This window comes from Podarcis gaigeae (genome assembly GCF_964106915.1).
Source record: "Podarcis gaigeae genome assembly, chromosome: 3".
Taxonomy (NCBI): domain Eukaryota; kingdom Metazoa; phylum Chordata; class Lepidosauria; order Squamata; family Lacertidae; genus Podarcis; species Podarcis gaigeae.
The window spans coordinates 80395346-80422791 of NC_139680.1; the positions used below are offsets into that span (position 1 = coordinate 80395346).

Genomic DNA, 27446 nt, shown 5'->3' on the forward strand with positions numbered 1-27446 from the left:
GTAGGCAGTGGGCTAAGGAAGGCATGACCTGAGGGGAGGACAGGTGGAATTACAACATGCATGCTTCATAGCCATTTGTGTGGGGTGGGGGACAGGGAGGGCTTAAATAGAAGGGTGGTGGGGTGAAACAGCTTGGACTGGATTTTTCGTGATTCTCCTTGTATTAAAAATAAGGCTGAGCCCTGGCACATTGCAGCTCTGAGCTAGAGGCAAAGAATGGAGAACTTGTGATGAAAAGCAGGGCTGGGTTGTCTGACTGTTGAATTAAAGGAGATTCTGGCAATGCCTAATGCCCCCAAAGACTGGTGTTTAGGTTCAGACCTGTGTAACAGTCATGCAATACATTCTGTAAGCCTATTTGACTTATACATAAGAAAAACGCATGTGCTTACAAATTCCTTAGTTCCTTTGAGGTGGAGACATAAGGAGAGCAAATGTCTTGAAGGAAGGAGGAACACAGGCAATGTTGATGGCCAGTGACAAAATAGAACTGAAGAAAAATATTCTGTGTTGTTGTGGTAGAGTTCAGTGCGAGGGAGATTTTGAAAGCTGTCTGTTAGGGGAACATAAAGAGGTGTTTGGAAATGTGATGCAGAGTGCCAAGGCCAAGGCTACATTTCACATATTAATTGGAATGTCAATAAATGTTTGGCTGCTAGGACATTGGTCTTTCATTGTAATACTGCTTCCACATTAAAAACATGTATATTTTCTCATTGCAGAAGAATTATCTGTCAGCATTTCTGTTTCAAATTGCCAGATCCAAGAAAATGTGGTGAGTCACAAAATGTAAATACTATTGTAGCTGGATTGTTATCAGTTGTCCCCCGATGGCTATTTTATATCAAAATAATTGGAGATAAAGACAAATGAAAAGCTGAAGAACACATTGTTCCCATTAGGCTTATTTAATACAATGACTTGTCTGGAAAAAAAATCTATATATGGTAAAGTTCCTTAACCTTTTTAGTAGTGAGCAATGCAAAAAGAGAAGCCTTGTAAATGATACTTTTTATGTTTGATCCATTCCCCCACTTGAGAGCCAGTGTGGTGTAGTGGTTAAGAGTGGTAGACTCATAATCTGGTGAACCGGGTTCAATTCCCCGCTCCTCCACATGCAGCTGCTGGGTGACCTTGGGCCAGTCACACTTCTCTGAAGTCTCAGCCTCACTCACCTCACACAGTGTTTGTTGTGGGGGAGGAAGGGAAAGGAGATTGTTAGCCGCTTTGAGACTCCTTCGGGTAGTGATAAAGCGGGATATCAAATCCAAACTCTTCTTCTTCTTCTGATATGCAGGAATTGAACTAAATACAATAAAGATTACTGACAAATTTTGAACCTATAATTTAAAACCATTATCAGTTGTTGGATGAGAATTAAGGCTTATTATTATTATCTTAAAAAGACTATTGTTGGGGGCTGCCTTTTTGGTAGTTATTTCCCAAAAGGAGGAATGACTTTGTTCCCCAAGCATGAAATGTGCATCCATGTTCTGATCTAAAACCATACTCCAGTGCCTTCTTATAGTAGGTTATCTGGGGGAAGGGAAACCCCATAGTCTAGGAAAACAAATGCTGCAGTCCTTTGCCCAGTTACTTGAAAGCAAGTCTCATTGAATTTGACAGAACATCTAAATGAATATGTATAGGATTTGTAGTTTTGGTAGAACATTGGTAGGCTAATTGAAATGTTTTGGGACACGGGTGGCGCTGTAGTCTCTTGGGCTTGCCGATTGGAAGGTCGGTGGTTCGAATCCCTGCAATGAGGTGAGCTGCCGTTGCTCTGTCCCAGCTTCTGCCAGCCTAGCAGTTTGAAAACATGCCAGTGCAAGTAGATAAATAGGTACCACTCCGGCGGGAAGATAAATGGCATTTCCATGCACTCTGGCTTCCATCACGGTGTTCCGTTGCTCCAGAAGCGGTTTAGTCATGCTGGCCACATGACCCAGAAAGCTGCATGTGGATAAATGCCGGTTCCCTCAGCCTGAAGCGAGATGAGCGCCACAGCCCCATAGTCACCTTTGATTGGCGTTAACTGTCCAGGGGTCATTTACCTTACCTTTACCTAATTGAAATGTTTTATTTTATTGGTAGTTTAGGTGATGTGTGGTTTGTACTCTTCTTCCCTAGTCTTTTGTTTATTATATTAGTGATGTGCCTGCCAAGATTGCAGGATAGAGAACCTGTGTTTCTTGTTCATGATCTCTGGGCATTCACACATGTTGGTTCAGTGCCTGTTCAGAGCTCTTTGGGAAATGTCTCTAGCTAGGCTAGAGTTTTAGTAGGTGTCCTGTCCCCACCTTTCATGTGCCCATATCAAAAGGGCATGGCTTCCACCTTTGTGCTCAGTTTTCTTTCTCCCTCATCTCAAGGCTGACTTTTGTTTGTGAGGCAGACAGGTTCTTCTAGTCAAGCACTTCTTAGTGTGAGGTTAGAATGTTCTCTGGAATGTGCCCAGAAATTCTGGAATGTTTTCCTGTGGATCACAGAGCAGGTCTGGTGGTAGCTAAATGAGTTTCACCCAGTGCCAGTGACATAAATGAGGCAGTGATGCCAAATCTGGGGCCCAGCCCTACTCTTGCTCATATTACAAATATGTGTGACAATGTGCTTACTACAAGTACAGTTGTCAGGAATCCATCATTGGTTGCAGCTCCTCTTTTGCATATACAGAATACATCTACAATGTGGCAAATGTTCTTGACTGGCCATGCTAAAGAAACAAAGATCTATGGTTCTGATGGGATTTTCATATAGACTGGCCTTAGCATATGAGCACACATTCATGCTGACAGAAAGGCTGGTTTGTATGCTTTATTGTTACACAGCTGGAGACAAGTTTAAGGAATACAGAATGCACTGCAGTTTGTAAATTTGCAAATAAATTACAAATAAATTTGCAAATGTTAATTTTGTATGCTGTTCTCATCTCTGTTACACAAGTTACTATACATGGTAAACAATGCTAGCATGAACAGGTTTTAACAGGTGGGAATGGACCTTTTTTACTCCCCTTTTTTGGAGTAATTTTTAATTGGGTTATAAAGAAATACTTTCTTTCCCTTTTTGTGTCCATGAAGTGTAGCTCTTAAAGCTTCTGCCTCTGTCACTGAAGTAATTGAACATAATATTTACCTTCCCCTGCCTGCACCCTCTCTTCCCCTAGGATATCAGTTCCGTATACCAGATCTTTGCTGATGAGGTGCTTGGCTCTGGTCAGTTTGGTGTTGTGTATGGAGGTAAGTTTGACTAAACAATCACTGCAAGTTCAGACTTGTGATATTTGGCTTTGCTTCATGCTAGATCTTCTCTCAGGTTAGGAGAAAGTAATTCAATAGTTCCAGTTCAAGAGACAGTTTCTGTCTCTTACGCAATTGCTTGCCTGGTTTACAACATTAATTCCCATTCAGTTGGTTCTTCTGTTACTTTGCAGAAGTTATGGAATGTTACAGTTGGGTTGCCTTTCTTTTTAATCTAGTGAAAATAAGCCTATATTTTTTGTACCTTTTACTTACACTTAAATCTTTAAGGCAGGTACTCTTTCTGCTTGCTCCATGCAACTATCTTCCAGAGCAGTTATTGTACCCTGACTAATTACAGAATCACCAGTACTGAATAAAGAACTCCAGGTGAGGTCTAGCTAGGCCTCTAAAATAGTAGTAGTGTGGTGTCCTTGTAGCATTTCTTTAGCATTCTTTCTGCCCCTTATGTATATTTTGTGCTTATCTTAAATAAACTGATCAGCTTTTCTCATTAATGTTATATCAAGGCTTTTGTATGTTTTGTTCCATATCAGCTGAAGTGCAATGTGATAGAAGCTAGGGTTGTCCTGTAGGTAGAATCTGGATTCTGATATTCATCCTTTTATTAACTCACTCAGTAATTTTGGACCATTTTATTAACTCAACCTAAATTCCTCATCTGTGGAAGATAAGTAGTAATTTTATTTTATAAGTGAGTGTGGCTAAAACTGAATATAAGCAAGTCTCTTTGCACATTCAAAGCTATAATGTTTGTAATACATGAAGAGTCCCTGAAGGAGCAAGTTTTGAAATTCTGATTTGTTTCAAGCAAACTCTGTTGCCTCTCACTTCTGCACTTTGAGAGCGGAGCTAAACAATGATTTTGTTGAATTAGGCTCTATGCCCATATTAGTAAAGGTGTACCAAAAATATCCCCATGCAAATTAAGGACTGAGAAGAAGCCCACCCCACTAAAATGAAAGTATAATTCTCTCCTTGGACATGCAGGGATTTTGGTCTTAAGGTGAGATTAGATCTTAACCACAGAGATCTAATAATAATAATAATAATAATAATAATAATAATAATAATAATAATAATAATTTTTTATTTATACCCCGCCCTCCCCAGCCAAGGCCGGGCTCAGAGCGGCTTACAATCAATAATAAAAACAAGATGAATGATTACAAACTTAAAAACAAAAATAAAACATAACAATTAAAATAATGGAACATTAAAATATTAAAATGTAGCCTCATCGCAGGAGGAGAAGGAAAAGAAGGGGAAAAGAGAGAGAGAGAGGGGGGGGGGAGGGAGGGAATCAAACTGGCTCCAAGCCAAAGGCCAGGCGGAACAACTCTGTCTTACAGGCCCTGCGGAAAGAAATCAGATCCTGCAGGGCCCTGGTCTCATGAGGCAGAGCGTTCCACCAGGCCGGAGCCAGAGTTGAAAAGGCCCTGGCTCTGGTCGAAGCCAATCTAACAGATCTAGACAGCAGAGCAATAATTGCCTTAAGCAGGGAGAAGCCCTTTGATATGATGCAAGCTTCAGCACTTCACATGCTTCATCTGAGATTGTGCTTAGGGTTATACTACTTCCCATCCTCTTTCTCATGTGATAATCATGTAGACTTCACATTTGCATAGGAACCTGAATGCTTCAAGTCCAACAGATGCAGATGCCTTATTCATGCAAACTGTACATTCTTAATATTGTGCTGTACAGATCATGTGGCCAGAGCCCCTATGCAAGCATGAAATCTACCAAGTGAATGTCAGGTGGGGATAAGAGGCAAGCTCTCTCTTCTCAAGGGTATTGGCTGAAAATATGTAAGTGACAGAGATATTTCCCTCTCTGTTTTTCAGTGTAATATTTAAATACACATTTATCACAAATATCTACCTTCTGTGCAAAAAGTTTGTTTCTGACTCTCCTTGTTGGGTTGGAGATACTAAAGTGTGTACTCTGTGTGTGTTTATGTAGGAAAACATAGGAAGACTGGAAGGGATGTGGCAATTAAAGTCATTGATAAAATGCGGTTCCCCACAAAACAGGAAAGTCAGCTGCGCAATGAAGTGGCCATTTTGCAGGTACAAAGATTATTTGAATCTGTTCTGTTACATCATAGGAATAAGTTTATTATTGAAATACTGTGAGTAGGTGAGCAATCAGAGGCTTGAATTGTACAGATGCTTGAATCTGCATGTTTCAGAGTTGTGAACATACAGTGTTTCTGTGTGATCATTGTTGACATAGCTGGGTACAATCTCTGCGTAGTCTTGCTTTTGTATATTTTAATATTCCTCCTATAGTAGTTTCTGAGCTGTACAGGAAAACTGTAAAAAGAGCCATAGCTTGTGTTTTGTCTCTACAAATATTGCTAGGGATTGTTTGAGTGCTTTCTAAACAATAAAGCATAGCCAGGACCTAGGCAGATATTTTCTGATTTTCAGTACATAATGGTGGTACATTTTTCATGACAATATTAAATATGCTTCCTAGAATTTGCACCACCCTGGGATTGTAAACCTGGAATGTATGTTTGAAACTCCAGAAAGGGTTTTTGTTGTAATGGAAAAACTTCATGGCGATATGTTGGAGATGATTCTTTCCAGTGAGAAAAGCCGGCTTCCAGAAAGAATCACCAAATTCATGGTCACTCAGGTGAGTCTGCTTTTAATAATGGCTTGTACAGTTCTGTTGTCACACATTCAGGGCAGGCTACAACTATTTAAAATAGACTGTTAAAACAATTTAAATCAAACCACAGGAAACTACTTTTTCATAACATTTCAGAAAAGTATTATATACAAAGTAACCTTAAGTAGGGATCTGGATCCCTTAATATTTATTACCATATGTACCAGGCAGGAATCTTGGTAGATTGAGGTTCCTTTTTATTGCTGCTCTCGAAGAAGCACCTTTCACAAACAAGCAGTCAAATAGTGACTCAGGGTTGTATTCAAGATAGTGCTACATTAAAGAGAGTTAGTGTTGAACTTACTCTGTTAACATGTCACTTGGGGGAAAACAGATTACAAAATGAATAGCTTGTATGTGTATGCTAAAGTTGTAGAGGATAGAAAAATTAAAGGTAGTTTCACAACATGTCTGGTAGTGCAGCCTCTTGCACAACAAGTGAACCTGTTACTTTCGACTCCATGGCATGGTTCAGCTCCTGAACCCTCTGCCTCTAGAATCTCCTGCTGCCTGCCCCCTTCTTTGTGGTACCAGTAATGTTCTCTTCCCCAGCTGCTCCCATTTATTTATTTATTTATTTATTTATTTATTTTAAATATTTGTTGACCCTAAAGTAGCAGCAGCCCTGGCATCAAAGGTCTTCAGAACCAGGCACTCTGGGTAATGTGACCAGGAAAATGTCTGTCCAACTTCCATGGCTTGCCACGGCAGGGTGGTGGGCGACTTGTCAGTCCACCATGGATTGGAGTTGCACTTGGCTTCTCAAGCAAAGCACTGCCTCCTCGGCTCAGTGGTGGGTGAGTGGGCAGCAGGTTGGGCTGGTGAGCTAGCACTGGTTTGTGGGCAGCATTGAGAAATAGACCTCCACTAGTGCAGTGGTCTTTGCACTGGGAACCTAAGAAGCTGCCTTATACAGGAGGAAGACCATTGGTCCATCTAGCTCAGTACTGTGTACACTGATTGGCAGTGGCTCTGTAGGGTTTTAGACAGAGTCTTTCCTAGTCATGCCTGAAAATGTTGGGGATTGAACCAGGGACCTTCTGCATGCAAGGCAGAAGATCTGCCACTGAACTATGGCCCTTCTCGACTAACGATTTGACAGCATTGGCTCCAACCTCAGTCTCATGTGGAGGTGGGCCTTTTCTCCCCCTCCCTAGCCCTAACATCTTTCAGAAGAGGGGCTGAGGAGGACTCCTGGTGATCCTTAAACTGAAGGTAATTTCACCTGTCTTTTAGGCAATTCTTGGACACATAATATGTTGCATCTCTTTCTCTCTGATTTTGAAAATACTTTTTTCCTTTTATTTTCTTAGATACTTGTTGCTTTGAGGAATTTACACTTCAAGAATATAGTGCACTGTGATTTAAAACCTGAAAATGTACTATTAGCATCAGCAGAGCCATTTCCTCAGGTGGGAAAGAATGAAGTATTTTTTTTAATGGTTGTATATTCTGCAGGAGGATATACAGGATAAAATGCTCATTAACTCTGTATTTTATGCCATTTGGGAACAAAGCACCATCTTTTGTACTTTGAATACATCTCATAAAACAGTTCTCCGCACACCAGTGTTTGTAGGTCTCTGAGAGAATTGTTACTAAGTCCGAAAGTTAGAACCATTCCATATGATTTACCAAGTGGCCTGGTTGGACACTTCAGGTATAGCGTGTCATTTTTCTAATGAGTAATTCTTGCAAAATTGTATGTTGGCGCACAACTCCCCTACCCCCATCTGTTTTGTTTTAAAGAGTTGGCTATTACAGTTAATGAATTTTTGATACTGATGTTCAGTTCAAGGTAATTTAATCAACGGATATTTGTTTTATAGGTGAAGCTGTGCGATTTTGGTTTTGCACGTATTATTGGTGAGAAGTCTTTCCGGAGGTCTGTAGTGGGAACTCCAGCTTATCTCGCCCCAGAGGTGCTTAGAAGTAAGGGCTACAATAGATCTCTGGATATGTGGTCAGTGGGAGTCATCATCTACGTGAGCCTTAGTGGTACATTTCCATTTAATGAGGATGAAGACATAAATGACCAGATTCAAAATGCAGCATTTATGTATCCACCAAATCCCTGGAAGGAAATATCTAGTGAAGGTAAATATAGTCTAGAGGTTTTGGATATAATATCTTGGTTCATAATATTTTCCATGTTTCTATATTTTAGACTATGAGGCATGGCATTTAGTGTCAATGGGACCATGGAATTATAAGAGATTTAGGAGGAAACAAAGTGCTGTTATTCAGGAGTTATTGCAAAACGTTTGACTGTAATAGAAAATATTCATTTATTGCACTTTTATTCCACCTTTCCTTCCAAGTAACTCAAGATAATGTATAGGCACCTGCCTCTACCCTGTTTTTTATCCCTGCAACAGCCTTGTAGGGTTTGTAGACTGACAGATAGCAAGGTCACCCAATGAGATTCATGGCTGGAAAACAGATGTGAATCTGGGTCTTCCAGGTCCTGGTTGAACACTATCCACTATACTGCAGATGGGTCTCCAGCACAGATGGCTAAAAGGCTTTAACTTTTATGTTGGAAGCCTTCTACTTCATGTTATAGGGCCTGGTTTGGAGGGTTGTAAGATTAAAATCCTGGAGGTATGGCCCTGTCAGGCATTATATTTAGGGCTTTCCCAATGCCTGCTGTAGAAAGGAAAAGAGCCACCGATTATCATAATGGACCCTGGGAACCTTATGTGAAAACATGCCTGTAGATCAGTTGGTGTAATGTGTTATTCAGCAATGCACTTCTTTGTACACAGCCCTTTCCAAAGTTGTCTTGCTTCCTCCCATGCCTGTAGTCTGCGTTTCCCAGAAAAAAGAACTTTACTTGTGCTTAAAGCTTGCTAATGTCATGTTTAGTTTTCAGCACTGATGTGTAGGTAATGACAATTTGGAACTTATTATTTGGATCTGTTGCATACCTTTTGCAGCAAATGTACACTTTGAAAAATTGTTTCAATAGTAGGTATCAATTTGTCCTGAAAGCATCCAAACTTAGCATCCTATACATGTTACTCAGAAGTAAATGCTGCTCTGTTCAAAAGTACTTACTCCCAATTTAATGTGTGTAATCTTTCAGCATTATGGTACAATTCAAATTCTCTAAAACAAATAGAAGTCTTATTGTTGACTTCAGATGAATTCCACCCATACGACACAAACTGTTGGTGTAGTACTGTTTACACAAACCCAAAAACTTACCTTTGTCTCTTAATTACTATTTTTTCCTTCAGAGTTATTATTGTGGGTGACAGGAAAGACAAAATACTTATTTTGAATACATTTTTCTCTTCCTTGCTCCTCCAGCTATCGATTTAATAAACAACTTGCTTCAAGTGAAGATGAGAAAACGTTACAGTGTTGACAAATCACTTAGTCACCCGTGGTTACAGGTATAGCTAATGCATACCAGCTTTATTGTGTTATATGTTACCCAGTTCAATTACATGAATCATAATCTGACTCAAGTAGTTGACAGGTCTTGTATAAATGAAATCTTTGAAAGTTTATTTGATTCAATTTGAGTAGAGCTATCTATTTTTCCTTCCTCTCTGTTTTGGGCATGATGAGAGTTTGTTTAATATGGTCTGGGTTTAGCAGTATGCATTGGGTTATTTGAAATAATGGATGTTAAGAGTCATAATTTTCGGATTTAGAGTGATGTCTCTGACACTCATTACTTTATAGCATTGGTTGTTGTACCATACACCCAGCCATCAGTTACTGACTTAGAATGTAACTAGATGTCTGAAACCCACTTTTGCTGAGCTAAAGTATATGACTTGGTGATGGAGACAGTACTTGAAAGGAAGAATCAGCTGACAGAAAGAAGGGTTGTCAAACCCTTCCATTGATTTTCCTCTGTAAAAGCTTTCCTGAACCCCCACCATAAGGGCTCTTTTCATTTTGGAATCCAGATGGAGTGTAAAAACCCAACTTAAACTGTCTTGAGGAAAAGGTACATGGAGAAGATCTCCTGTGAGCATCCCATTTCCACGTCTTGATAATTAGCTGGATTCTTTTTTCTTTTTCTTTTTCTGCAAAAAACACCTCCCTCTAAGCTTGGCTCTAATTAAGTGTAAGGATGGTGAGCATGACTAGAGTGGAGGTCTATTATCTTGACCCTTGCCTGTTCTTTGTGACTTAGGCAGGACTTGTATCATTAAAGGTGAAAGATATTTTGGCTTACTTTGCTGTTAGGCAGGCATGAAGATAGGCATACTGGGGTCTTGCAAGGGTTAGAAAGTAATGTGATTAACTGGCATGAAATCAGTGTGTTACATTGGTTTGATGCAGAGGCTGTGGTGGGAGTGAGGAACTTGCCCATCATCAGAACTGAATATTGTTGGGTAACACTGTGCTTTTAGAAATGAATCACTGCGCTATTAAGATCAACATTGTGTTCAGAAACAACTCATCTAAACTTTTCTTTTTAGGATTATCAAACTTGGCTTGATCTTCGGGAGTTTGAAACTCGCATCGGAGAGCGTTATATTACCCATGAAAGTGATGATGCTCGCTGGGAAGAACATGCGTATGAGCACAATCTTGTATACCCCAAACATTTCATTATGGCCCCCAATCCAGATGATATGGAGGAAGACCCATAATTGTTACCCAGGGAAAGGCACTTAACTTAAACCATTACTGATACTCTGATGGAGCAAGTATTGCTCTTTGCTCTTCAGTCTATAAAGCAGTGAAGGATCTTCCATCAGTTTTTGGATGGACTAGATGACTTGGGAAAGGCTCCACATCTCTAGTTACTATGACTATGAATGTGATCCGGCACTGGGTTAAAAGCCATGAAATATTTGTGTTAACATTGCCTTACTGGTACATCACAGTGATGTTACTGGCCGATGAAGTGCACAGAGACTTGATGTAGTATGTGAAATTTCCAGGGTTTTTGTAGTTTACACAATAACAAAATAATTTTAATGGTTTTCTAGTTCCTACCTACTAAGCCATAGAATACTATTTTCTGGTATTTAGATACATCTGTTATGAAGCTGTAGAGAAACCTGAAATATATACCATGACCAAATAACTACAACAATGCTTGATTTTTAAGCCCCATACAAAACACTGGTAGAATATTTATTTAGCAGGTATGAGTTGGAAAAGCAATAAAAGGGAGCCAATAACTTTAAGGCAGATTTGTGGTCCTTCTGCTTAACTAGAGTAGCCTCTTGATGTATGGAAGTGCAGAGCACTGAAAGTACAGTCATACCTTGGGTTGAATATGCTTCATGTTGAGTACGTTCGAGTTGCGCTCTGTGGCAACCCAGAAGTAATGGAGCGTGTTACTTCCGGGTTTTGCCGCTCGCGCATGTGCAGATGCTCAAAATGACGTCATACGCAGAAGCGGCGAAAAGTGACGCGTGCGTGCGCAGACGTGCCGTCGCTAATTACGTTTGCTTCTGGATGCAAACGGGGCTCCGGAACAGATCCCGTTCGCATTCTGAGGTACCACTGTACTCCATAATCCCACTTAATACAGACAAGGTGTGTTTTCACCTTAACATTTACATTAGGAGAACAGTAAAGCATTATGGTGAATTATCATTGTGTGGCAGTTGTTAGTGTGACCTTGAGGCTTATGGAGGGCTTTCGGCCTTAATTTATCGATAGACTAGGATCCAGAGATGTAATTTGCATATTGCTGCAAAGAAAAAAGTGCTCCACTGGTTGTTTTTGAGCGCAACAGTTCCGTGTGCTAGACATAAACTTTTAAAAGCAATTGGTATCTTCTGCAGTGGGAATTGTTGCACCAGATAGAATAAACTGAAGCTCCTGCTGTGTGTATTGTTCCCTCTCACATATCACATATTACATATTTGGCTCCAGCCAATTAGCATCCAGTGCACAACTAAGATCTTCAGTTGTTTAGCCTTCCACTGTGGAAACGTGATTTGTGGTGGGAAGTTTAAGGTAGTAGGTGCATCACAATAGCCTTGTGGTGGTGGGGGGGGCGCGCATACTTCTGTGCTGTCATTCATTTTGGTCTGAAAGAGATTTGTCTGCTGCAGTTTGGCCCCAAAGAATCTTTTAATTTCTTGAAAGGAATAACATTTTACTTAATTTCCAATTAATTCTAGTAACTAGATTCCACAGTGTAATATATCCTTAGGATCTCTGGTGTCATGGAAGAAGATGCGGTCATTTATGTTTCCAGGTTGCTCTTTGCTTTCTGCTCTTTGCTTTTCTTCTGCTTTCATTAAACCCTGTAGTCTAGCAAAATCACTCTTAGCTGCTGGTGATCAGGGGGTTGTGGCCTTTTGCCTCCCACTTGCTGGGTTTGTCACTCAGAAGTTAAGGGTGGAAAGAGTTTGCCTCCCTCCCTCCTTCCTGCCCCACACAAATTTACTTGCAAGGCACTCTGCTTGATGCAGTTGGCTTCTTCTTAAAAGATCTATTGATAGGAAAAGGATGGGAAGTGCCTTGGAGGAAGGGCTAACACCTGCCACCCCTTTCTTCCTTTCCCTTCCTGCCAGCAGGTCTGCTTACAAAACACTTACATTTAATCCACACAGTTCTCAATTACAGATGAGAATCAATTTGGCAAGCACTCCTGATTTAATGAGTATGAATGGGTGGTACGTTATAGATAAAAAAGTTAACACAGTTATATGAATTCACTTCCTGGCCACTGTTTGTTCCATCATAGTGTTAATTATTGCTGTCTGAATAGTTCTGTTTTGCATCTGCTTTCTTCTTTCTGATTTCCTGTCCATCTCCTTCCTCAGGTCGGTCTTCAGCATCTTCTCTTCTTCAACTGTCATCAGCTGACTTCTTTTCACTTTGCTTTCTCCCAGCATTTCATGCCCTCCTTTCACTTGCCCTGCATTCTGTGTCATTACAGGACTAGGCTTTACACTTGACATAAAAGTTATTCCTCTGCATGTCTGTGAATTACAACTATGTAAAGAGCAAGAGAGGAACACAGAAGAAGAATCTCAAAAATCTTATCACAATAAGGAAGGTCCAGTGCATACATTCCCTTACGTTAAACCAAATTTTTTGATCTGGAGAAATGATGGCAGCAGCAGTTCAAGAACAAGGCTATATGAAGATAACCTAAAGCAGTCTCAGAACATTAAAGGCTACTGGACAACCAGTGCAAATGTCACTAAAGTAAATCTAAAATAGAAACCTTGCTTAATTTTTTATTTCATCTCCACCAACTGTTCTATTTATAATAGAGGACTGGCAAACAAATGAACTAACCTGGATCTAGTTATGAAGTTAACATTTTCAGGGAAATGTGGTCTACAATTGAAATAAGCTGTATATAAATGTCAGCAAGAACCAGATGTGCAGTTGAAGCGTTCTGTGAAATTTTCATGGCAACACTTGCTCTGGCCAAGGCATGCTGCTGTAGCTGTTGCAGCAAAAAACTTCAAAGTAAGTTCCAACAGTGTGTGGCCTCATCTCTAGCATATAGCTTCATTTGATCATGACCTTTAATAGCTGTTCATAGGCCAGTTTATTTTCCAAATCCTCTAACAGCAAAAGGATTTGGCCACCTCTCCATCTCTTCCTCTTGACCTTAAATTTATTAGTGTGTTCTGGATACTCTGTGAGCATTCAGTATAATGGAATTTTCTATGCTGTACAATCTCCAATTAGATTGCCACAAGTAGAGGAAAATGTGTTGAATAATGGAGTACACTATGATGGAGCAAGCTTTAGAAGAACCTTGTATAATTATTTAATTTGAAACAAATATTGTTGCTTGTAGTGTTTTGTTGCTTTGTTTCAGTTGCCAGACAAACTTACAGACAAACTCAATTTCAGTGGTAGCATTTCTCTAATGTGCAAATTTTAGATGAATGGTGCAATTCACAAACTCCTTATTTCAGTCTAGCAGGAGTGAAGCAGAACAAAGACTGTGTGTCATTGGGTTACAGATTCATAGTCTTATGAGGCATATGAGTTGGAACGGCAGGATATATGAAATATGGGGGGTTATTCTTCCATTTGTGTGTCTCCCTTGATTTATGTGAGCGGCCTCAGCTAAAAAATACTGAGGTAATGTGATGTGAAAATTCTGCCTGTGGCATTTTGATTTATGAAGACTATTTTCCATTTGCAACTCATCACTGGATGTTGCTGTCACTGAATAGAGAACATGCATTTATAAGTTCACTTAGATCCTTAGATTTGAACTTTCATTAGCCCCAGCCACCACGTCCAATGGGCAAGGATAATGGGAGTAGGAGTCTAATAACATATTGAGGACCATGTGTTCACCACCATTTCTAAAAGAGGTTTGTAGTGCACCTATGGCCTGCTTCAAACCAGAATTTTCACTAACTCACTGATGTTTACTGTGACCCACATGAATCACTGGCCTAATTTCAGACATATTTGTTGAACAGATTTTGAGAGTCAGCTATGCACCTGCAGTTCTTCATGTCTTTGCTCTGTATTCAGAATACTTGGACTGAAACTTTTTGTATCTTATTTTGTTATCCCATTACAAACTCCAATGTGACATGGTAATTAATGTATAAAAGTACTGATTATGTAGCCAGAGTTACCTACATGACTGATGCTTTTATTATTGAAGTGAGTGGACAACCAAGAATCTTTTTGATGGCAGGAACTTTGCCAAAGCAGTAACATGTAAATTGGGCCAGTGGGTTGCAAGTAACATGTGGATTCAAAGAACATGCATTTCTACAATCTTGAATTGGAAATTGTTCCAGGGAATAAATTTCTACAAGTAGGGGAGACCCTCTGAAATAATGCAGCTGTTTGGAAATGCAAGAGACAAGTTTAATGTGGATGAAGCCTTCTCCAAACCACAGAGTCCAAAATAATGAGCCAGGAACTTTTAGCAGATTATCCTTGTAGTTAAGCTACAAATGTATTCAAAGTAAATATAGAAAATATTCTAGAAAATGTTTCTCACCTATAGAAAAGGTCATTGTAATTTTATTGTCATCAGTTTCTTAACCTTTTCTACTGTAGGCGTGGGAAGCAGTGCTCTCAGTGGGGAGAATCCACAGCAGAGATGAGAATGACTAAGTCTCAAAGGCAGTCAAAATGTCATGGATAAGTGAAATGATTGGAAGCCCCTATCATAAATAGTCCAATCATGTTGTAAAATTATTGGAAGCTACTGTTCAATTTTTTTTAATATACAGCTGGAACTATTCTGTATTTATAGCATGGTATTGAACACTGAAAGTAGCTGTTCTAGCAAAGCACATTTTGTTGTGGCATAACTATTAATCTATTGGAAGTGTTCATAGATGTTTCACTGTTTTGTCTTATTGTTTCTTTGTAAACTTATGCAACAAAAGAATAGGATCCATATTATTTCGGATTGACTCAGTTGTTATCCTATAGATGTCTACTCAGAAATAAGTCCCCTTGAGTTCAGTGGGGTTTGCTTCCAGGTAGGTGTATATAGAATTGCAGCCTTAAGATCGGTTGTAGCATCAGAGAGCCATATTTAAAAAGCAGCAAAGCGAGTCAAGAATGTACAGTGTCAGGTATGCTTCTTGATTTAATTTCAGGATTCAGGATAGCAAAATTTTGGACCAGTAGGGTAGGAATAAAAGCCCTGTTGTGGTTAAAGATGAGAAATAACTGGAATGTTTCTACTCTATAACAGCTGTTACACACATTTCACAAACCATAAATAAACTGCATAGCTTGCACTCTAACTTTCCAATGAATGCCTACAAATATTATTAAATCAAAGCTTTAAGTCACTGAAGGTTGGCATTAAATCTGTTGCTCCAGATGAATTTGTACCCAGTGTTGCATTATCATTAATCTTTGTCTTTCAGTTAAGTTGCATTCATTGAAGAAATAGTTCTGTATTGATGCTAGAAGATATTCATGTAAAACTTGTAGCCTCAAAAAGACACTGTCAAGTACTTTTTATATTTTTATATGTCCCGTTGTTTGTAAATATCCTCTAAGCTTGAAAATAAATTTTATTTCCCTATCACGCGTCTTTTCCCCACTACTGTATCCTCTGTACTTCCTCTAACTTTGGTAACTGTATCAAAATCCCTGTGTGCAGGCATTGTTACAGAAAGGCAACGTGAATGTTACGAGACCTATCTACATACCGCTATTTCCATGATTCGCAATGGGAAGCCTGCACCGTTCTCTTAAAGCATTCACATTGTGGTTCACTTCCATGAGAGTTCACCAAAGCCAGCAACAAATGCTGAATGTGTTGTTGAGTCTTTTGACTTCTTTTGCTGATCTGAAGCTGTAAATCTGGAGTGAGGTAACATGGCAAAAAAGTGGAAACGTCCTCCCATTTTATCCAGGTCCATTAGCATTTCGTAACTTCGAAGCAGCTGAGTCTGAATGGCTGCATCATTGACACTTTTCAATAGTACCTAAATGGGAAAATGAATTGTTTTAATCCCCTTTAAAACTGCAGAATTGTCCAATTGTGCTACCTGTAACTTGGCTACTTTCCATCCTAGAATTACATCAATCTCCTGCCCTTCCAAATTTGTATATTCTGAATTTTAACTTGTTCATTTGATAAATTTATATCCCACCCTTCAAAGTAAATAATACAGGTTCTGTCTCCCATTACAATGAGACTTAAATCAGCTACAGATAATCTAAGTGTATTCAGTTAAGTAAGACTAGTTTTTATAAACTAGCCAGAAAATGGCTCCTACCTGCAGTCTGATATCAATGCCCATATTTTTCAAAAAATCATGTTGCTTTATGGGACCCAAGGTTGCTACTCTTTCCTGTGCTATTTTTCGCAGGTAACTGAAGTCAACATCTGCTGTGAGGTCCGCTGTTCCTGGAGATATTAAGACATTGTGAAGTTCATGTCCACGGAATCCCTGAAAAATAATAGAAATGGGGGGGGGGGGAGAGGAATGGTTCACTTAGACCCTGCAGCTTTTTAGGTTGCAGACAAAAATAGAGCACAGAGGAAAAACGACCTCCAATTATAAAAAGGGAATTTTTAAAGTTAATAATTATGATTTTTGAAGAATTGTATGCTGTCTTAAGCTAGAAATGGCTCCCTTTCCAAAACCTCACCACTTATTCCTGGCTATAACATTATTGGCAACAGATAAATGCCACAAAATGGTGCACTTCTACTCCACCTTTTACCGCAAAACTACTTTAGTAACTGCCCCAGGTAGTAGAGAAGAAATTTTAGCTTTGGAAAAAACAGACTGTTCACGCAAACTGTCCTGTAGGAACCTTTATAAATCAACCTACCCTGAATGTATCTGTTTTGGTTCCATTGTGGCCATAATCTACAATCAGTGCATTGCCTCCATTCTTTTCAATATTATGGGCCAGCTTCTGGATGATGATACCAGCATCAGGACACACTTCCACATGATCTCTGGATTCTTTGTTCTAAATGAGAATTCAGGGGTTGAACAAACAGTTATGTAGCAGTATATGTACACATGCCTACAGCTATAAGTCCTGACACTTTCCTGCAGCTTCCCTCATGAGAATTTTGGGTTGTGAGTTTTATGGGAGGACATGAATCGTCCATCAAACCTGTAATTCTCAGGATTCCCTGCAGGGAAACGATAGTAGGAAATCTGCAAGACGGGGTTTGTCACATGTCTATCTGGATCCTACATTTGTTATGAAATAAAACCCCTTGTCGGAATAAACTAGATGCGAGATTTGTTGCATTTTAGTAATGGTCTTACTGGTTATTTTGATAAACACCAGGTAAGCTGCTATACAAGATTCTATAAAGTTTTCCTTAGGAATCTATAGCTTAATATTCTGCTTGTCCATCTCTTTTCCTAAAATGAAATACAGATGTATCACACTTACTGGTCTGGTTTCACATAGCAAGTAGCCTTTACAATTTTATTGCATGTAACAAATGCATACTAAGATGTTCTCAATAAAAACCGCCAGATAAGTATGTTTGAAACAGTGATAATAACTGCAGTAAGTACATTTTGAAAACAGTGAGCAGCTCAAAATATGTAACACAATGGCAGTATTAGCTGGATGGAGAGGATTATATAAGCGAGCTTACATGTATGAAGGCTTTTGCAGCAGGAGTAGCAGATGGCGCAAGGACAAATCGCAGCTTGTCAGGAGTGTCTGGATCAATGTCAACCAACAACTCACGCCACCCCTTTTCTGTTTTCTGTTAATTTAAAAATAAGTTGGATACGGATTTTATTGAACATTGTCAGCTACACTGTTTACCATTTCATGTAAGTTTATTCAAGGATATGCTCTTGACAAAAAAAGCGCCGATTAATCATTTATTATACTTTTACATCTCAGTGAAGTTCTTTAAAAGCAAACATGAATAGATTTTGCTTCACTAATTTGTACCTTTGTGGTAAAGTTCCTGCTGTATTCCTTAGTATTCTGACCAGTAGAAACAAAAAACCCAGTCAACTGTGTTGATCCATTATTACACACATCTGCACATCTGAAAGCAGCTGTGTAATGTTTAATATCCAATTTATTAGAATCAGCATGGCAGTAATCCTGTGCATAGTTTCCTATAAGCTCTTATCAAAACTCAGTGGTACTTGCCTCTGACAGGATAGATTGTAAAACACAGTGGGCATTAACAAAATATTGTGAGGCAGCTGAAATGCAAGTGTTAGCTTTTAATTAGGAATGCATTTAAGCTGGAAGGAAGCTCATGAAAAAGAGAGGAAGCAATCTCCAGCCTCAGCTTGCCTGTTTCCCTCATTCTCTGACTTCTATGCTAATTTTTTAGAAACACCAGGAAAACTGAAAGTGGCCTTACCACCACATTCACCTCCCAGCAAGGAAAGTCCATCAGTAACTTTGCTATTCTAGCAGATTTCATGTCTTCTGTTCTGAAACAGTCCTGGAGCAGTGCTCCCCTACACTTCTCCTCCAATACACCACTAATACTGGCCAGTAATAATATTATTTATTAAATTTGTAAATTTGTAAAAAAACAAATATTTATACAAATTTATATGATTTGTATACCAACCTTGTAGACTAGATAAACAAGTGTGCAACTAGCAAAAGAATAACACAAATCCTGCCATTGCCTATTTAAATCAATAGATGTAGTTAAAAGCAGAATCTTGTATTATTACAAGACTGCTGACATGTCTGTGTACAGTGCAAGTACTTGATGATTATTCCCTACGATCTTGGTTTCCAAAATTAGAATACATGCACTGTATCTAAATATAAAACTTTTGCTATATAAAAAATGCTGGGAATTCTGAAATAACCAGGATGAATTTAACTTAATGATTTGACTTATTTTGTATAATATATACACTTCATTGTACAAAATAAGTTGTCGTTAAGTTAAATTCATTTCTGTCATTCCATGTACTTATTAAAGCATGTCAGTTCCATGACACAAACATACTTGCTCTCTACCTCCACTGGATTGTAGTTTTGTTCTCTTTCTAAATAGTAAATACTTTTAAAGTCAAGTCATGCAATAAAGAGCTATCATACCTGAAATTTGTGTATAGGAAGAGCGTCAAAAAATTCATGTGCTAAATAAAAACTGAAGCCTAAAGGAAAAACAAAGTGTCAATCAAATTACAACATCTGAAACTAACTTTTTCCACTTAAATAGCATCCAAAGTCTTCACTTGGAACGGCTGTATGAGGTATCTGTTGCACTAGCTTCAAAACTAAAATTTCAAGCACAGTATGAAGAACCATTAGAAAATTGTTTTACCACCACAAAAATTGAAACCTTCAAAAACAGATTTACTATAAACATTTTGCAATCAAACTATCCAAACTCACATTAAAACATACCAAGGAGAAGCAGATCTACAGTTATATAGCCTCTGGACACCCCACCACTGCAAAGCTTAAAAAGAACTAATGACAGTTCAATATATGCGTGTGTGTGTGTGTGTGTGTGCGCGCGCGCACACACACACACACACACACACACACACACACAAGCAACAAACCTTACCTTCTGGCACATCATTCAGGTCTTGGTACCAGAAAATTGGCAGCCTGGTCTTAGTAACCCCTTGCATGTAGGTAGTGGGACTCTCTGTTAATTCTGTCTTTCCTTCTGTGAGCACTGATGCTTGAATCTCACTTAATTTTGGACTGATTTCCACCAAATGAACAGAAATATCACATTTACTAAGGACAGAACTCAGCTGATTAAAAACCTGTAAATGAAGAAGTTTAGTTAGAGACAAAGAACAGGTAGTGATTTTATAAAATTCTTCAAGGCTGTGCTTAAAAGACTTCTACAATAGTTTTATAGTTATTAGGTTGTATCCAATGTTGCCTGTATGTGAGCAGAATGGATTTCCTCTCATGCAATGCGGCTTTGCATTCTTCTTTCCCCTCCCACACTCAAAATCCACTCTGGAGAACTAGGGGAGACAGCTGAGAAGATTTGGAAGGGGGCACGGGAGGGACTAATGAGAAGAGTCCTGTTACGCAAGCAAAACTCTACTTGTGCAACATTGGATTCCTCCCTTTATTTTTCGAAATGATAGTGGTTTTTCTCAAGCACTTAGGGTTAAATGGCACGTCAGCTACCTTGGCCTCACAATGAAATTCCTGAAGTTAAACCAGAAAGGCAGGGATATAAATTTGTTTTGCAGGCCAATAAGGCAGAAACTGGTAGGTACTAGGGACCAAAGAACAGTTGAAAATCAATGATACACAGGCAGAATTTCTAAAAACCATAACTCTGCTGTGCCTCACAAAGGCTTGTTTTGAGGCCTGATAAACCAAACTTTATGGAGTCATGAAAGAGCGTTGGGATCAAGTATACTTTGCCTCATTCTTCTTCCTGTCATGCACTAGCTTTAGAGTAACAATTCTGATTTGTATTCAGCCATAGTTTGCCATTACTTTAGAACTGGGGAACTCTGGTTTAATGTTGGTAAACAAGCTAGGTCAAGTTCAGAGGTAACAAAAATATTTGGCTTCATACAGACTAGTGTAATGGTGATGATAGATATGCACTCATATTAATGACAATACATAACAGGAGGAGGACTGGGGTAAGGGAAGTGGCACTGAGTGGCACATCAGGCTGTGACACTTGTCCAAGGCCTTGTAAACCAAGATTTATTTATGAGTCACCAGCTATTCTGCACTAGACAGAAAGGTTTGAAACAAACAAGGGTTTCCTAAAGCTTGCTATCTAGTGCAGAATAGCAGGAGAAACAAAGAATTTTAAGAATTTCAGCCTGAAATGTACAAAAAAGGCAGGTTTCAAACCCACCAGACTATGGAGGAAAAGGTTGTATTTACTTACCCGCAAAATATCATTAGTAAGACTACCTCTTCCTGGGCCCAATTCCACCAGTTGAATTTTTTTTGGCTTGCCAGCAGCCATCCATTCACTAACAAACCAAACACCTATTAACTAGAGAAAAGAAATAGATGTAATTTTTTTTCATCCTATAGAACACTTTAGTTGAAAACTGAGTGGCACATAAGCATTTCATCTCAGGGAAAAATGGAAATTTACGTTTACAATCATAGTAAGTTTTGCACCTACTATGTACGGTAATTTTGCAGTTTTGTGCAGTTTTGCACACAGTAAAATTGCTTAAACACCGTTGAAATACATGTGTTTACTGTATGCTGGATGGCAGTTGATGTTTTCCTGAATCTTCAGGTTCAGTGCTTAGAAGAACTCTTCCTGGGAGCACAGCCTGGGAGTCATTTTGGACTCACAGCTGTCCATGGAGGCACAGGTCAATTCTGTGTCCAGGGCAGCTGTTTACCAGCTCCATCTGGTACGCAGGCTAAGACCCTATCTGCCCGCAGACTCTTGCCAGAGTGGTGCATGCTCTAGTTATCTTCCACTTGGACTACTGCAATGCGCTCTACGTTGGGCTACCTGTGAAGGTGACCCGGAAACTACAACTAATCCAGAATGCGGCAGCTAGACTGGTGACTGGGAGCAGCTGCCGAGACCACATAACACTGGTCTTGAAAGACCTACATTGGCTCCCAGTACGTTTCCGAGCACAATTCAAAGTGTTGGTGCTAACCTTTAAAGCCCTAAATGGCCTCAGTCCAGTATACCTGAAGGAGCGTCTCCACCCCCATTGTTCTACCTGGACACTGAGGTCCAGCGCTGAGGGCCTTCTGGTGGTTCCCTCACTGCAAGAAGTGAAGTTATAGGGAACCAGGCAGAGGGCCTTCTCGGTAGGGGCACCCGCCCTGTGGAACACCCTCCCACCAGATGTCAAAGAAAAAAACAACTACCAGACTTTTCAGAGACATCTGAAGGCAGCCCTGTATAGGGAAGCTTTTAATATCTGAAAAACTATTGTATATTAACATTTTGTTGGAAGCCGCCCAGAGTGGCTGGGAAAACCCAGCCAGATGGGTGGGGTATGTATGTATATATGTATGTATGTATGTATGTATGTATGTATAAATAAAATAATAATAATAATAATTTTCAGAATCAGACAAATCAAGACTGGGCAGGTGGCTTCGATTCTTGTATATCAAAAGAATTAACTAACAGTGCGGTCTATATGTGTTAACTCAGAATCAACTCCTTCAATGGGGCTTACTCCTGGGTATAGAGTTGCTGCCTAAATTCCTAATGAAAGATACTTACTTGGGAGTATCTCTTTCTTAACTTAGTGGGATTTATTACATCACTAACAATGACATCAGATTCCTTAAGCAGAAATTGTCTCTCTTGTTATTTACCATGAATTGGTATATACTGGAAAGAACCCAGCTTAACTTTAAGATCTTGGGGAAACTTTCAGATGTATTCATTTATTATTTGTCTGTTGCTTTTCTGCATAGCTGTGTCCACAGTGCCTCACAACACAAGAATAGCAATACAATAGCAGGAATACACATCAATACATCATTATAACAGTAAATTGCCAATTCATTAAAAAATCTAATATAGCACTCCAAACACCTAACAGTTCATTTCAAGAACAGCAAAATCTTAAATTCCTTGCAAGTTAGACAATATCAGTCACAAAAACTAACATAATCTTAATTGTTAAAATGCATAAGCCAGAGTGTAAGGTGTGATAACACTTTCCACTGTTCTCAGATATTTTGTTGTTGTTGTTGTTTAGTCGTTTAGTCGTGTCCGACTCTTCGTGACCCCATGGACCAGAGTACGCCAGGCACACCTGTCTTCCACTGCCTCCCGCAGTTTGGTCAAACTCATGCTGGCAGCTTTGAGAACACTGTCCAACCATCTCGTCCTCTGTCGTCCCCTTCTCCTTGTGCCCTCCATCTTTCCCAACATCAGGGTCTTTTCCAGGGAGTCTTCTCTTCTCATGAGGTGGCCAAAGTATTGGAGCCTCAGCTTCACGATCTGTCCTTCCAGTGAGCACTCAGGGCTGATTTCCTTAAGAATGGATACGTTTGATCTTCTTGCAGTCCATGGGACTCTCAAAAGTCTCCTCCAGCACCATAATTCAAAAGCATAAATTCTTCGGCGATCAGCCTTCTTTATGGTCCAGTTCTCAGATATTAGTAAATCATATAACCAGCAGCAGGTTTCTCAAACTATGAAGTGCAGGAAATAGTTGTCATCATTTTTGCAACAGCTTCATTTAAAATGATACACACAGAAGTAGTAGGCTTAATACTGAGAAAGTGCACTTTTTTGTAATTTGAACAAACATTTGGAAATCGCTTTCTGACACTTCAGAGACAGAATGGTGACATTGCTCCATATGGAAGAAGACTAGCATGCAAACCTTGACAGGATAATGGCTTAAATAGCAGCACCATAAAACATTACCTTATCTCATCAGATAAAATGTACTTTAAAAAATGTACCTCCCCAAAGATCTGACTTATTTCAGGTGAAGTAACAAAATCTCCTTTTTCACCTAGCATGTCACGATGCATATAGTATCCCTATAGAAGAAGAAAGAACCAATCAGTTCCCAACTCTTGATTATGTTCACTTGCTAGTTAGCTACAACACTGAAATTGTTTAATGAAAGAAACTAACAGCCCTCTTAAAATATAAAACTGTCCTCATCCTTAACCATCCTTAAACTCAGCTAGGAAACTATATGGGAGGAGGGCTGAGGAGGTAGAAGAGACAGAGAGCCTTAATGCAGGCTAGCTGAAGGACAGGGGGTTGAGAAGCCATGGCCTGAGGCAAGGATGGGTGGGAGAGGCATACAGCTGGTAAGAAAAAGAGCCAAGGATGAAAGAAAGCAAGAGTGAGGAAAAAACTCACTGAGGGCCACAGACTAGGAGGGACCACTGATGTAGGCAGAAGGGAATGAATGAGCCACAGAACAATCCTTATCCCCAGATTTGCTGGCTAGAGGGTGTTAGGGTGGAGTGGGTGTGCCTCTTCTCTAGTAGATGAAGGGCATTGTCTGATGCAGAGGTCCCCACTAGGATTGCTCCATAGGCATTGATCTCTTGCAGGCCTCAAAATATGGCATTCTAAGGGCAGGGCAGAGGCACTGCCATCTGATATCAAAGCCATCCTGATTATCCAGTAAGCTCCAGCTCACTATCTTAAGGGGTAATTTTTGGACAACAGCCATACCTTGGATAAAATGTGATGGGTGTTTCCTACCATGACAACTTTTATAAAAGTTGTCTTTGTATGTCTAAAAAGTTAAGCATAAACAAATGAGATCATTTGAATGAGAATGTAAAACAAATCTGCCCACCCACAAAGAAACTATACTAGTTATCGTAGTGACGATGTACAACCAAAAGCTTAGTACACAGTGTAGGTCTCACCTTCTCTCCAGCCTTATAACCACCTTGTCTCCTAAGCCTGCAGTTCCTCACCCTTCAAAACCTCCTTGCAGTGCAGTCCTAAGTGGGGTGTGTGGAAGATGCAAAGTGGTGGACTGACCACCACTTCCAAAGCCCTGCTGGGTTGCCAGAGTGGGAAGTATGTAGTGTCAACTTACTGTTCTGCCCCCCTGCATGTATTATTATTATTATTATTATTATTATTAAATCCCCTCCCATTGGTTTGAATTGGGGTCAGGGTCAGGGCTGGCATTCCTTCTCCTCTACTTCCCCTTACTCTTTGTGCAACATCATTGGTACAAGTTTCATCTGAATAATAGACAAATATAAACTGGAGCTTCAAATCCAAAAGTGAAATTTGAATGATGCACATTTAGTGGTACTGTTCATACCTTCACAGGATTAGTCAAAACTTCCCGCATATATTCAGCAACTGTAATGGGACCAGTTGACTTTATTTTCATCATTAGATGCTTCAGCATTGGAGTCACTGGACTGTTTTCCTCTGCTTTACTTTCTGAACTAAAGCACTGGCATTTCAAAGTAGTGGAACGACCTATGTAAAAACATAAGATTAGCCATCTACAAGTGATCCACTGAATAAATAGTCTCTCTAGAAGTGGCTAATATGAGCTATGTTTGAGGAAGCATACAAAGCAACTTAATGATGGTTAGAGGAAACTTTTTTTAAAAAATGCTGTAGGTGTGGGGCCATCAGCTTGTTAAAGATCCCTGGAAAACATGGGGAACTGAACATTGCTTTATACGAAAGCAGTATTTAAATTCTAAATGCATTACTTAACCCTTAAAATTATCAGTCAAGATGCAAAAAGTTCTAGCTGCAATTCCTGCATCAGCAGCTAGGCTAGGGAAAGACCTCTGCCTGAAATCCTGGAGAGCTGCTTGTCAGTGTAGACCAGGCATGTCCAAAGTCTGTTTCAATAATAATAATAATAATAATTTTTATTTATACCCCGCCCTCCCCAGCCAAGGCCGGGCTCAGAGCGGCTTACAAGCAATAATAAAAACAAGTTAAATGATTACAACTTAAAAACAAAATTAAAAATACAACATTAAAATATTGAAACATTAAAATATTAAAATGTAGCCTCATCGCAGGAGGAGAAGGAAAAGAAAAAAGAAAGAGAGGGAGGGAATCAAATTGGCTCCATGCCAAAGGCCATGCGGAACAACTCTGTCTTACAGGCCCTGCGGAAAGAAATCAGATCCTGCAGGGCCCTGGTCTCATGAGGCAGAGCGTTCCACCAGGCCAGAGCCAGAGTTGAAAAGGCCCTGGCTCTGGTTGAAGCCAATCTAACTTCCTTAGGGCCCGGGACCACTAGGGTGTTGCTATTTATGGACCTTGAGGCTCTCCGTGGGGCATACCAGGAGAGGCGGTCCCATAGGTACGAGGGTCCTAGGCCGTGAAGGGCTTTAAAGATCAAAAGCAGCACCTTAAATCTGATCCTGTACTCCACCGGGAGCCAGTGCAGCTTGAAAAGCACTGGGTGAATATGCTCCCATGGCAGAGACCCCGTGAGGAGCCTCGCTGCAGCATTCTGCACCCACTGGAGTTTCTGGGACAGCTTCAAGGGCAGCCCCGCATAGAGCGAATTACAGTAGTCAAGCCTGGAGATGACCGTCGCATGGATCACTGTGGCCAGGTCAGAGCGGGAAAGGTAAGGGACTAAGTTTCAAGGGCTTAATCCGCCCTGCCGGTCAGTTTAATCCAGCCCCTGTGGCAGTTTATTGCCTGTCGTAAAAACCTCAACAACTTCAATCCTGAAAAAAGGTAAACAACTTTGGTTGGCCCTCTGGTTGGCCCTCATGGCTCTTCACTTCATCAAATCTGGCCCTCTTTGAAAAAGGGTGGACAGTACACTGCCTGATTCAGACAAACGGGTGACTCAGTAGTCACTTAATGCAACTTCCTGTGCTTCAAAGGCATGTAAATAAATGGCATGGGGCAAACGTATTAGGCAAGATCCAACCAAAACGAAGTACTTTTAAGCTCCACTGAAATCAGATTGCTCATTATTTACCGATTCCTGCCTGTTCTTTTCCATACTTCCTATTACCACTAAGTGACTTTTTCTGGTGGCGGGCAGAGGGGCCACCCCTTTGCGCTTATTCCCTTTCCCCTTTCTTGTAGTGGGGGGAAGGTGATATAGAAGCAGTTGTTCCGAGCAAATATATGGGGGGTGATGTGCATTTCTCTGATCATTACCACTGCTTTCTACTTGCAATTGGGAGCTGAGGTGTTAAACTGGGCGGCTGCTTACATGCAAAGCTGGATAGTTTCTCCTCCAACACGACCCCCAGGGTCTCTTCAAACCCTACAATTCTGTGATTCTAGGGCTCAATACAGGGAGCTGCCTGGTTTTTTGGGGAACATCTTTGTGGAGGGAGGCGGGTCTGTGGGGACTGGCACGGCTGCGAACGCTCTTCGGTTGCAAGCCCCGCGCACTTACTCGGGAGTAAGTCCCACTGAAGTCAACAGGACTTGCTTCAGAGTAAACGCAAGTGAGGTTTTGCTGTTGAGGTATGTTCCACGCATCGTTCTCGTTACCATGGAGACGGAGGAAACGGTCGCTTCGCGCGACAACGCGCATCCCCCGGAGAAAGGCTCTCGCCGGCTGCACTAGCGCCATGCTCGCGCCGTCTGCTTCCTTCACCTCACTGACCCTCTTGTCCTGGCAGCGAAATAAAATAATTATTTTGCGAAGCGCCGAAGGAGTTCACCTTAGGGCCCGTGCCTGTACTATGATG

The 27446-nt window shown here is 40.2% G+C and overlaps 2 protein-coding genes across 7 annotated transcripts in view; one reads left to right on the plus strand and one right to left on the minus strand.

Annotated features, from left to right (window-relative positions):
- PRKD3 (protein kinase D3) overlaps positions 1-15918 on the plus strand; it is a 53215-nt gene extending 37297 nt beyond the window's left edge. Inside the window, exons 12-20 of one of the 4 annotated variants that reach the window (XR_014562506.1) lie at positions 723-775; positions 3167-3239; positions 5226-5332; positions 5745-5906; positions 7256-7354; positions 7772-8039; positions 9258-9343; positions 10388-11177; positions 11455-15918. Coding sequence is in view for 3 of the 4 variants with exons in the window: in XM_083732257.1 (XP_083588383.1) it covers positions 723-775; positions 3167-3239; positions 5226-5332; positions 5745-5906; positions 7256-7354; positions 7772-8039; positions 9258-9343; positions 10388-10561 (1022 nt within the window). In the remaining variant the exon portion in view is untranslated. Of the gene's footprint in view, positions 1-722; positions 776-3166; positions 3240-5225; positions 5333-5744; positions 5907-7255; positions 7355-7771; positions 8040-9257; positions 9344-10387 lie in introns of all 4 variants that reach the window. The other 3 variants (XM_083732259.1, XM_083732258.1, XM_083732257.1) reach the window with 3 other exon arrangements.
- On the minus strand, positions 15447-27445 carry NDUFAF7 (NADH:ubiquinone oxidoreductase complex assembly factor 7). Of its 3 annotated transcripts, none has more exons than XM_083732620.1 (10): positions 27247-27445; positions 25070-25233; positions 23727-23807; positions 21202-21312; positions 19888-20095; positions 19410-19468; positions 17974-18087; positions 17181-17324; positions 16619-16792; positions 15447-16324 (listed from the first exon to the last, which is right to left on the minus strand). In XM_083732620.1, the coding sequence occupies exons 1-10, from the start codon at positions 27326-27328 to the stop codon at positions 16109-16111; spliced, it is 1353 nt and encodes a 450-aa protein (XP_083588746.1). In that variant the 5' UTR covers positions 27329-27445; the 3' UTR covers positions 15447-16108. The 3 variants fall into 3 exon arrangements, with proteins under 3 accessions (XP_083588746.1, XP_083588748.1, XP_083588747.1); XM_083732622.1 differs by having other exon boundaries at positions 27149-27338; XM_083732621.1 differs by having other exon boundaries at positions 26960-27338.
- Between the last annotated feature and the right edge of the window lies 1 nt (position 27446).